This window comes from Quercus suber, unplaced genomic scaffold, assembly GCF_002906115.3.
Source record: "Quercus suber isolate HL8 unplaced genomic scaffold, Cork oak 2.0 scaffold_58, whole genome shotgun sequence".
NCBI lineage: Eukaryota > Viridiplantae > Streptophyta > Magnoliopsida > Fagales > Fagaceae > Quercus > Quercus suber.
The window spans coordinates 1,516,031-1,528,724 of NW_027069523.1; the positions used below are offsets into that span (position 1 = coordinate 1,516,031).

At 33.2% G+C, this 12,694-nt stretch overlaps 1 protein-coding gene across 1 annotated transcript; it reads left to right on the forward strand.

Annotated features, from left to right (window-relative positions):
- Positions 1-6,441: 6,441 nt before the first annotated feature.
- LOC112041046 (metacaspase-9) lies at positions 6,442-7,944 on the forward strand. Its single transcript, XM_024073957.2, has 2 exons — positions 6,442-6,979; positions 7,246-7,944. The coding sequence occupies exons 1-2, from the start codon at positions 6,625-6,627 to the stop codon at positions 7,839-7,841; spliced, it is 951 nt and encodes a 316-aa protein (XP_023929725.2). The 5' UTR covers positions 6,442-6,624; the 3' UTR covers positions 7,842-7,944.
- The last annotated feature ends 4,750 nt before the right edge of the window (positions 7,945-12,694 follow it).

Genomic DNA, 12,694 nt, shown 5'->3' on the forward strand with positions numbered 1-12,694 from the left:
TTAGTTTACACATTTTTTAAATTATACATTTTTAAAATATGTAATGATTTCTCATTATATATATACTAGCCTCAATGGCAGCTCTAGGCATTTCTTTAAGAGTGGTCATTAAGAAATTTAAATTTTACAAAATCTAACAAAAGGAGAACTTCATACATTGACCCAAAAAAAGAAAAAAAACCGCACACACACACATGCAAACACATAAAATCTTATAATTTCCTTCTACAATTTTTTTTTTTTAAAATTTTGAAATCGTTACATGATAGTCTTATTAGCAATGTTGCAAATTACATCTCTTTAAAAGTTTAGTTAAATAAACTTTTTCTTGGACTCTTTCTTTTTATTTGTAAGGACCTAATATATTGTTAAGAGGACTAAAGTTTAAGAACAAAATTTGGCTACAAACTTAGTTGTAGCCACTTTCACTAAACGAATTAACATTGTTACATATTTTGAAAATCTAATTGATGAATTGCACATTCTCTATGTTCTTAAAACACGTAAAAATTACATGTCAATTGGATGTTATTTGCCATTTAATCCATAAACTTATTTTTTATGTATAATTTTAGATTACAAAAACTCGAAATTTAAATATTTGATTGACAACATAGCTATTGATCTTTTATTTTCTTGAAATTTTGCAAGTATAGAGGATTTAAGAAGAAAATGTAATTAAATGGAAGATTTGTTAAAATTTACATTCAATAAAAAAAATATTGAATAGAGTTGTAGCCTTATCTACAACTTCCAAATTTTGTCCAAAGTTTAATTATGCTGGGTCTAAAAAAAATTTAGGCTAATCACAAAGTTTTTTTAAGAATAAAAAAATCATAAATTTTTAAAATTTATACATAATAAATTTTGAACAAAGTTTAGCTACAAAATTAATTGTAGTTTACTCAATATCCTTTTATTAGAGGTGAATTTTACAAATCCACCATTGGATTGCATCTTCTTCATATATCCTTCATACTTGCAAAATTTCAAGCAAATTAAACATTAATAGCTATGTCATCAATAAATTTTTTTAAATTGCAAGTTTTTGTAATTTAAAATTTTGCATAAAATATAAGCTTATGGATCATATTGTAAATAACATTCAATTGACACAAAATTTAACATGTGTATTAAGAGCGTCAAAAACATGCAATTCAACGGTTAAATTTTCAAGATATGTAGTAATGTTTATTTTATTAAGTGAGTTTGTAATTTTAAGTTACAACCAATTTTTTAGCTGAATTTTGTCCATAATTTTTTTTTTCTCTAGGTCAAGGTGGTCCTATGACCACCCTGGACTCTATGTAGAGCCACCCCTGACTAGCCCCTAAAAGGCTCTTTTTCTTTTTCTTCTTTTTTATAAAGGTTAATAATTTGCATCTATTATAATTTGAAAATATATTTTTTTTATTTTTCAAAAAAATAAAAATGATAAACTTTAGAGATAAGCAGTACCTGTAATTTCTTTTTTGAACGTGTACTTGCAAGTAGTGTAGTAATATAGAGAAAAGTTTGGGTAGGAAAAATAAAATGAACTTGATGGGAAAAAAAATGCTAAATTTTAGGATTTCTCTTAGTTTTTTATTTATTTATTTTTAAAATTTGGGGTGTTTTACTTTTATTCGGATGAAAAATGAATAAAAAAGACTAAATTTTAGGGAAAAAAAAGATGAACAAAAAATCCTAAATATTAGGAGTTCTCTTTTTGAATTCAAAATCATTTGTATTTAACATATTTTATGACCATATTTCTAAGAAAAGTTACCATTTATTAATAAATGTATTTTTGAAGCACATAAAAGTCCAGTTCAAAGAAGTAAATCCTCTTATTTTTGAAGCACTTTTTTTTTATTTGTTTTTTTGGTTTAGTGTTATAATGTTTAAATGTAATATATAAATAACTTTTTTTTTTTTTAAGAAAGAGATAAGATAACGTGGAAATGTGGAATAATGTTTAAAAATGAGGTAAAGATAAAAGTTTTAAGCTGAATGGAGAAGATAAAGGAAAAATGCTAAAACTGAATAGTAAATTACTCTTTTAACTCGTTTGTTTATTTTAATTAAAAATTATTTAACTAAAAGATAATGATATTTTAGAGAGTTTAAAAATTTGTGTGAGGGTATTTTTGTATGCAAAATGTTGAAAACGAAATAGGGAATCCCGTTATTAATAATATAGATGTCTATAACATGATTCCGCTCTTTAAGTCTTTGGACTGGACTTTTATATAATTCAGAAATAGCCCTAGATCATATGTTTAATAAGGGCAAAATTTGAGGACAACCTAGTAAAAATACATCTCTATCGTAACTCCATGTAAAATGCCAATACAACAGAACACTCTCTTACTAATCCATATCTTCAAAATAAACTTAACCAAAAATTAAAATTATATATAAAAAAAAAATAAAAAAACCCTTCTCTGTCCACTTTGATATTTCCCTCAAGACCACATTCTATTTTTTTTTTTAATAACTTTATCAAGACTCACTGGCTTCTTTTATTTGATTTTTCTTGTTTTTTATTTTTTATTTTTTATTTTTGAATTTTTGGTTTCTTTAATTTCTATTTTTCTTAAAGTGCGTTTTTTATTCACTGGCTTCTTTTATTTGATTTAGTACCACCACCTGCTTTGTGTTTGGGAAAAATAGGTGGGAATCCAAAAACATACATACACCAGCACAGAAAGAAGCGAGAGAAAGAAAGAAAGAAAGAGGAGGGAAGAGAAAGACAATAATGTGTTTGTGACTATATCATATCAATATTTGAGCCAAAAATTTTATTAAAAAAAAAAAGTAAAAAGAGAGAGAGAGAGAAATTAATGAGAGCCGGCTTTGTCCAGGGAAACGTTGCTAGTATGCAATGCAAGTAACATACCACCAGCTCAGCTTTTTCCTTTTGAGTCTTACTTACAATAATATATATTTTTATAAAAAAAACAAAAAAAAATACGATGACGAATATACCCTCGTGTGTTTCTGTTATTATTTTTTTTGGTCTGAGACAATAGTATGTGGCCGTTTGGTTTCCGCGTTCGGCGTCTGCGTCTTTCTTGTTTCGCGTTTTGCCTCTTTTTTTTTAGACCGCTTATGTTGACTTTAGTAGCTAAAATTTACTGTTGTGAACAGTGTATACACTGTTATACACTGTTTACGTAATGTACATGCACTGTTTACATATTTAAAAACATTAAAAATAGACCCCACAACACTATTCACACATTTAAAAATTATTTTGCTACAGTGTTTTCAGTTTTCAGTTTTTAGTTTTCAGTTTCAGCAACAATAAGTTCAATCCAAACGGACCCTATGTGTTCATTTTTCTTCCTCTGGTTTCATCGTGACGTGACGGAATCACCTAAGTATTGGAAAGGGTATTAGCATGTAATTTTGGACTTACTCTCATTTCATCCTTGTCTTTTCATTTTAATCAGCTTTTTTTCTTTTTTCTTTTTTTAATAATTTTCCTTTTTCTCTGTTCTAAAAAGGTCTTCTTTGTGGTCCCTCCACTGTTCCGGTGACCTGTCCAAGGCTTTGACGATTCAATAACTTTTTGTTAAATTATTATGCTTTCTTTAATAGAACCAACAAAGAGTTTTGTAAAAAAAAAAAAAAAATTTATCTTGGTTAAGAACATTTGCATTAACTTGTGCTAAAATTTTTACTTTAATTTTATAATTTTCTTATTTTATATCATTATTTTTTAAAAAAATATTTAGATCATATTATTTATTTTAAATCACCTATTGCTTTAATATATATATATATATATACACAAATAAAGAAGTATTTATCAATTGAATTGCAAATAAATAGTAAAATTGTAAATTTACAAAGTTTTACTGTAACAACAATACAAATTTACACAGGTTTGACAAATATGGGTGTTCAATTTAAGTAGTAAAATACAAAACGTATGTTTTTGCATTCTATTTTTCTTGTTTTTTATTTTTTATTTTTGAATTTTTGGTTTTTTTTAATAACTTTGAATCATGTTAGGAACATATATCAATGTAGAATTGGCTAATCATTTAACAAAACGCACTTTACTTGTATTTGAGTAAATTTAGGATATGTTTAATACTTCAAGGAACAAGAGTTCAAGTCTAGTATTGAAGCTATGCAAATCTGTTCAAGAAACAAGTAAAGAATGGTTGATTCATTAAAGCTCGATAGCACAGATAACTTGTCTATCAAGGTCTCGATAGATAGCTCGACAGTTGTATCTATCGACAATTACGAAATCAGAATTTCCTGATCTGATTTTCGGCCCATGCTGACATATATGTGTAGGGTTTCTTTTTTCACAACCCTAGATAGATATAAAACTTATTTTAAAGACCGTCACATAAAATAATACAAGAGGAACACATGCAAAAAGTGATCGAGTGCTTTATTCTCTAAAAAAAAAGCTACTGCGTCTTTGTGCCTTAGGGTTTTGTAACCAAGTACTTCGTAACCAAGTGCTTCTTGATCTTCATTGTTAATAAAGTGAAGAACTTTGCAGCCAATATCTTCTTTAAGTTGGTGTGTTAGTCACGTATTGGGAGTCATGCATTATTGGTTAGTCACGTACTGAGATCTGTGCAAAAAGGGTGGCGTTCATATATAGAAGAGTTCGGAGGTTCTGAAGCAGTAGAAGAAACCTACTGTAAGTTCATCTACGGGAACTATAGAGCCTAGGGGCAAATATTTTGTACTAGATCTAAAACTTCTCTTTATTATAGTGAATTGCTTTTAGGAAAGGTTTCCCCTAGTTTTTTTATTGTGAAACTAGTTTGTTTTATTAGTTTTCTTAGATCATCGTATCTTGCCTTATTTACTATTCTGTTGTGCATAATATTGATATTAATTTGTTTTAACAAAGTTTATTCATAATAAATCTAATTAACAACTTAGGTTTAAAACTTATTAATTCTATTAACCGGGGTCTAAATACTGTGTGCTGGAAAATCATATATATATATATATATATATCTTGGGCAATATATTTAAAAATGAAATACTTATTCTGACACATATCATATTATTGCTACTTCAATTGACAGAATTGACTTAGATTAGTTTGTCCTGCTCTCAACATTTATAACCTAATAATTAATTTGTAACACCTAATTTTTGAGCTTATTGTGCATTTTTTCAAAGAAATTTATTCCATGTCCCAGTATCTAGTTCCTAAACTTTTTGGTTAGTGGACATGACTCTCACCAAAATGTCAAACAGGATAGCAAATAACAGTTGCTCCATTTCCATAACATATTTATGTTCAATTGTTAATTCAACATTTCAATATATAAATTATTCTAGGTGCATGTGTGACTAGCCAATATAAAAACATTTCATTAGATAAATTCTTCTGTCGTTACATTTCTATACGAAATTGGTGTTTGGAAAAATGATTTTTTTTTTTTTGTTGGGAGGACTGTAAAGGATAGCATTTTATTGCTTCATATAGAACCCTATGATGAACTACTCAAAGATTATACCTGACCACTATAGGTTGCAATTTTTTTTTTCTTTTTAAAGTAAAAACCTATAATGGTTATATGATTTAAGATATATCTGAATTTAAATAATTGCATTATATATATATATATATATATATTTATTTATTTATTTAAGTGTCCAAAGTTTAAGTATACTAAATTGAATAAGTTTATATATTTTTGATGAATAAGCAAGTTCATATATTTACATCTACACTGCACAGGTATTGCTGCGTCGATTTCAAATAACCCATAATCTTTCTCTTGATGGAGTTCTTAAACTCAAAGAATATGACGGAAGCTGGCCCTATGGATCTAATTGATGATGATAACAGTGACACAGAAGAAGGTGTTGATAAACAATCCCGAGCAAAGTTAGGTTATGATTTACCAGGATCCATGCCTAACCGTGGCAGTCCTGTTATTCGTACAAAGTGCCTCAGAATTGCACCCACTGGACGGAGCTTTGCAGCAGCAACAACAGAGGGGTTGCTATCCTTATTTAATAGCAGTGTTTTCCTTTTCTGTTACCACTATCCTTTTCTGTTACCACTATCCAAATAATTTATGTAAATTATATATTGAAGTGGTCTTTTGTAATCATGTGTTAGGACAGAAAGCTGTAAAGGCAAAAACTACCACACTTCGAAGAGGTGTTGAATTCAATCCCATGGAAGAATGGATATTTGATTAGAGAATTACAATAATCTTTGGATGGATAAATTATTATAATCACTAACCAATAGAAGGACAAAATGAAAAAAAAAAAGGATATTCCATACTGTCACACCATAGTGCTCTTGCGTGTGAAGTATGAAAGCAACGTATTATGACTGTAAAATATAAATAAATCAATAAACAAAAATGGTAGATGCGTACAACCCTTAAACTATTCCAATTTTATGGAAGTTGAAGCCTTTAAGCATATTTCTCTCTGCTCAAATGTATACTTCCCATCCTTGGAAGCCAATTAATAGGACATCATAGGTTGCTTCAATCAAAAATCACATGTGAATCATGACACATGAGGAATTATAAAGCTGAAACTTTGTGAGAGATCAAATGAAAGAACCAAAATCCATTTAGAAATTCAAAGACAAACATCTTATTGGTTTTCACTCAAATTGCCTGAAAAATGGAGAATGGAAACAAGAGGCTAGCTGTTTTGGTTGGTTGCAATTACCCCAACACCCCACATGAGTTAAATGGATGCATAAACGATGTTTTGGCCATGAGAGACGTGCTTGTTAAGCGGTTTGGGTTCGATCACAGCCATATTGAGCTCTTGACTGATGCACCTGGTTCATTAGTCATGCCCACTGGTGCTAACATTAAGAAGGCACTTGATCAGATGCTCAAGAAGGCTGAACCTGGAGATGTCCTATTCTTTCAGTATAGTGGACATGGAACAAGGATTCCATCAGCCAAACCTGGGCATCCCTTTAGGCAGGATGAAGCAATTGTGCCTTGTGATTTCAATCTAATCACTGGTATGTACCATCATGATCCCTTGTCTTTCTTTTTGTATATTATCCCCAGTGCTAAATTTCCAGGCTTGTTTGCTGATAAAGCTTTTGGCACTTTCAATTAGTACACTTAGACATGATGCAATTAAAGATTTTCTCATAAAACATTACTCAACATTTGTTAACAATGCTTTTGCAATTCTTTCAAACTTCTTATTATCACAAGAAAGTTTTCTCACTGTCAATTTGTCATACTAAACTAAATAAAAATTAATGCCACTAATATGTAGATGTGGACTTCCGGCAATTAGTGAATTGCCTGCCAAAGGGAGCAAGCTTCACAATTCTCTCAGACTCATGCCACAGTGGAGGCCTAATTGACAAAGAGAAAGAGCAAATTGGGCCCTCTTCTGTCACCAACGATGGCACATTGCAGCAATCATGTAGCCCCAAGACCATTCCCTTTGAATCAATTCTACAACATCTAACATCACAGACAAGCATAAACATATCTGATATTGGCACTCATTTGTTAGAATTATTTGGACCCGATGCGAGCCATAAGTTTCATTTACATCCGCATGAGCTGGACTTGTCTGAGTCATTGAAGACAGACGAAGGAATTCTTCTTAGTGGGTGTCAAGCCAATGAGACTTCTGCAGACATGAACCCAATGATGACCGGAGGAAAGGCGTATGGAGCATTCAGTAATGCTGTCCAGATGGTATTGAAGGATAATTTAGGTTCACTCAGCAACAAAGAAGTTGTGCTGCTAGCTAGGAAGTCTTTAGAGGTAGGAGGCTTTGCTCAACACCCTTGCCTCTACTGCAGTGATGAAAATGCTGATGCTCCTTTCTTATGGCAACCTCAGGGCTCAGATTTATGAGGCATTGAGTGGTTTGTGCATGCTTGGTTTGACATATGGTTACCAACATATTATTTCTATTGAAATTTAATAAAAAGGCAATAATTAAAGCGGTACCTAATAAGGGGCTAGGGAAAAAGAAATTACTTGTACAATCACTTTCTTTACATTAGAATTAACGGTACTCTTACCAAGAGCCTTGAAGCTCAACTGGCATCTCTTGGCGCATTCAATAGAGACATCCCCAAGTTTCGAATTCCCCACCCCCACTATGTAATATATATACCAAAAAACAATAACAAAAATTAATGATACTCTTCAAGTTCAAGAACAATTGGAGTAAACAGGAATTTTTGAGTCTTTTGGCTAAATATTGCCAAAATTAAAACATTTTTGCATTATAGGTACTGTTTGAAGTTTTTTGGCAAAATGAGGAGAGAGGTTGAATTTCGGCAACAGCGTTGCCGAAATTCAAGAAAAAGAGGAGAGAGAATGAGAAAAGTGGAGGAGTGAGAAAAACTTGAATTACGGCAATGGTATTGCTGTAATTCCTCTGCCCAGTCTGCCCGGCCTTGTGCGTGTGTGCCCAAAAAAAAATCCCACAATTTCGGCAATACCATTGCCGAAATTGTGGGGAAATTTTTTTTTTTTTTTAATTTGTGGTTTTTTTTTTTTGGGCACTCACACATTGCACTCCTCACACGCACAAGGCCGGGCAGATTGGGCAGAGGAATTACGGCAATACCATTGCCGTAATTCAAGTTTTTCTCACTCCTCCACTTTTCTCATTCTCTCTCCTCCTTTTTCTTGAATTTCGGCAACGCTGTTGCCGAAATTCAACCTCTCTCCTCATTTTGCCAAAAAACTTCAAATAGTACCTATAATGCAAAAATGTTTTAATTTTGGCAATATTTAGCCAAAAGACTCGGAATTTTTAGTAGCAGTCAATCACTTATTCCATCTCAATTCATACCAAAGCACAATTATAAAGCACCAGCCATCTTATATTACAGATTGTCCCTAAAGTATAAACTAAGAAATGTAGAATTTAATTATTTAATATGATTGTATAAAAACCTATCAACATAAAGGCCTTGTCTTGCCACTGGCCTCACTGTCCACTTCTACCATCTACAGAAAAGGGTAGAAGCTGACGTGGGCACGTAAAAATTGTCCTAGTTATTTGACTTCTTTTCATATATAACCAAAATCAGAACAACACTTCAGTTCTTATGACTTATACCAAGAAACTTGACCACTTACTCGGTTGCACGTCATTCAAGAGGCACAAAACAAATCATTTTCCCGTATTCGAGGGCCACAAATATGAGTTTGCCTTCAAAATGGTGATTTAGTTTATAAATGGGTTGTGTCTTCATTAATATATAGTATATACTACAAATTAGCAACCCATTGAAGAGGATTCTTTATTTAGGGTGAAGGAATGGCTAAGCATCAAATAATTAAGGTTTAATCTGTGCACGCAGCAGAAGTTTTCATGTTTCCCAATCATCACCACGGTCTCCACATGCTCCAAATGCTTGTTAATACGTGAGAACCATAAGAACGAGTACCCAGACACCCACCTAGAAAGACCCTAGGTTTCTCAATTGTTGAGAATAAGCACACACAGAATTTGAGCAAAGAATAATGGTACATACTATGAACTGTATATGCTCAATAAGCCAATATAATTTTCTATGCCTTGAAACATAGTAAGGCCTGATTATATTTATACAGGCCATAGAGTGGGGGAGACGGGAAAATCCTTGATTGAGACTAAAACCGAGGTCACAATAATGGTCCTTAGTTTTAGCTCGATATCCGTTACATACATCCCTCCTCAAACTCAAGGTGGTGAGGAGGAAGCTATCTTGAGTTTGGAGACCATCCTGCCTTGTTGGAGGTGCTATCGAATTTATTGATAATTGATATCAATGTACTTGGCGCGCTCACAAAAGTTATCATTATGAGCAATGTGAATGGCACTTCAATTGTCATTATGAATGAGACTGCAAATGTGTTGGTTACTATTTAAAATGTATACTAACAAAACCTTTATTAGATGGTAATATGCATCAATAGATACCTTTAGAATATAGACCCATTAGACGGGAATAATTGCTATCAAGTTGACTGATGAGCAAGAAGAAATTTAACACAATTGGGAAAATATCCTTATTTACAGACACTACAATTGTGAGCATCTTCATCATAATGCAAGCCACCAACTCATATTTTTTGAAAACAAAACTATCATTCATGTATTCATTAAGAGTGAATCCTGGTACATAGCTTCCAAGGCATTCGAAGGAGCATCCTCCATCCAATACATATCCTTATCTATCATAGGCCAAGAATGTATTGACCCATTTGATAAATTAATCAATTAATTAGTCAAGTTAATTAATTAGATTCAATTATATGCAATAAGTGTGGTAGCACAAACAAATCACCAAATAAACCAAATGCAGCAGAAATTAAATTTGACATGGATGATTTATTTACGAATGGGAAAAACCACTAAGGCAAAACCCCACTGAATGAATTTAAGGTCACCACTCTCGAAAATCCACTATTATCAAAACAAGCGGTTACAAGTAAAGGAATCCTAGTGTCTTCTACCGACCTACAGTTGAACCCTTACCTCAATACACAATTGGACTTGTAATATAGTGACAATCTCTCATTTTCAATGCACAGCTCTCAATATGTGACTAACTAATCGATGCACGGATCCAAGTATGTGACTAACACACTAACTTGAGAAGGATGTTGGCTGCAAAGTTCTTCAATTCATCTACACAATGAAGATCAAGAAGCTCATTAGTTACAAAACCCTACAGTGTACAAATGCAGTAGCTTCTTTAAAAGAAAGATAAACCAGGGTATATGTCTCTGGTCACAATATACTTGCATAAAACCTTTACATCAAGTTTCATTTAGTTGCATCAAGTGAGACAGCCCTTAAAATAATCTTTATATATGTCTAGGGCTTTGAGAAAAGAAACCTTATACAAATATGTATGAATATGCGTGAAATCAGATTTGTAAAACTAATTTTCGTAATTCTCGATAGATACAGCTGTCGAGTTTATCTGTTAAACTTCACCTTTTAAATCTCGATAGATACATCTGTCAAGCTATCTGTTGAGCTTTAAAGAATAGCACTTCTTCACTTGATTCTTGGACAGATTTGCATGGTTTCAATACTTGAACTTAAACTCTTGTTCCTTGAAATATTAAACATATCCTAAATCTACCCAATTACAAGTAAAGTACATTTTGTTAAAGGATTAGCAATTATAAATGACATATGTTCTTAACATATTCCACATATGTCCTAACAATCTAAATTTTTAGCATGTCTTGCTAGCACATGAGCTACTCTATTGCCACCCTTTTAATACAACTAGTAGAAGCCCTCCTTAACCCACAGGGAAGAAATTGAATATTAGTAATCACGTTTCCAAGCATAGACATGTTCGGAGTTGATAAGGAAACTGCTGTCATGACATTAGCATTATCTCCTTCAACCACTAGCTTCGAAAAGCCCGCATCAACAGCAAATTCCAAGGCTTTCCTGCAAGCCATTGTCTTAGCCTCCTCACTACAAGTTATTGCTGGCCCTTGGCAAACAATGCAGCCATCACTTCTCCTTGTTCGTTCTAGATCACAGCACCGAAGTTAGAGCTATTACTCTCCTTAAAGATGGTAGCATCAAAGTTCAGTTTGAAGATGTTAGAAATACTGAATCGTAGTATTGTATTTCATAATCAAGAAATATACATGTGATGCCTTTATATAGGAGGCATATGTGTGCGGTACAAGTAAAGTGTAGTACAAGTACAAGTGTGCTATACAAGTAAACTAGCTGGGCCTAAAGCCCATAACATAATATACATTAACAGCACCCCTCAAACTCAAGGTGGTTGTGAGACCAGCTTGAGGTTGTCAACCAAACCACGAGTGCGTCCCTTAGGAAGTGCCTTGGTGAAGATATCTGCAAGTTGATCTTTGGAGGAGACAGAGAAAAGCTTGAGAGCACCATGGACAAGATGAGAACGGATAAAATGACAATCAATTTCAATGTGTTTAGTCCGTTCATGGAAGACGTCATTGTGAGCAATATGAATGGCACTCTGGTTGTCACAATAAAGGGGAGTAGCAGAGGATGTGGACACACCCAAATCCTTAAGAAGCCATCGTAACCAAAGGAGCTCAGATGTGGTGTCAGCAAGAGCACGATATTCTGCTTCAGTACTGGAGTGGGCCACGAAAGTTTGTTTCTTACTTCGCTAAGAAATCAAAGAAGAACCAAGGAGAAAGCAATAACCTGAAGTGGACCTGCGATCAGTGGGATCTCCTGCCCAATCAGCATCAGAGAATGCACGGAGTACAAGAGGAGACTGAGCTGAGTAGAAAAGGCCATGGAAGAGAGTGCCCTTCAGGTATCGTAGAATGCGCAGAACAGCAGCATAGTGAGTCGATCGTGGAGCAGACAGGTACTGGCTCACCTGATGAACAGCATAAGAAATGTCTGGGCGAGTAACTGTGAGATAAACTAGGCTGCCAACCAATCGTCTGTAAAGAGAGGGATTAGACAATGGTTTCCCCCCGAGGGTGTCAGATGCGCATTAAGTTCAACTGGAGTGTCAGCAGTCTTGCTGTCAGTGAGTCCAGCTCGAGATAAAAGGTCAGATGCATACTTGGCTTGAGTAATATAAAGACCATCTGTGGAACGAGTGATCTCAAGACCCAAGAAATAGCTGAGATGTCCAAGGTCTTTCATCTCAAATTACTGACAAAAAGATCCTTGAGTTCTTGAATGCCACTGAGGTCATCACCAGTTATGATCATATCATCCACATATA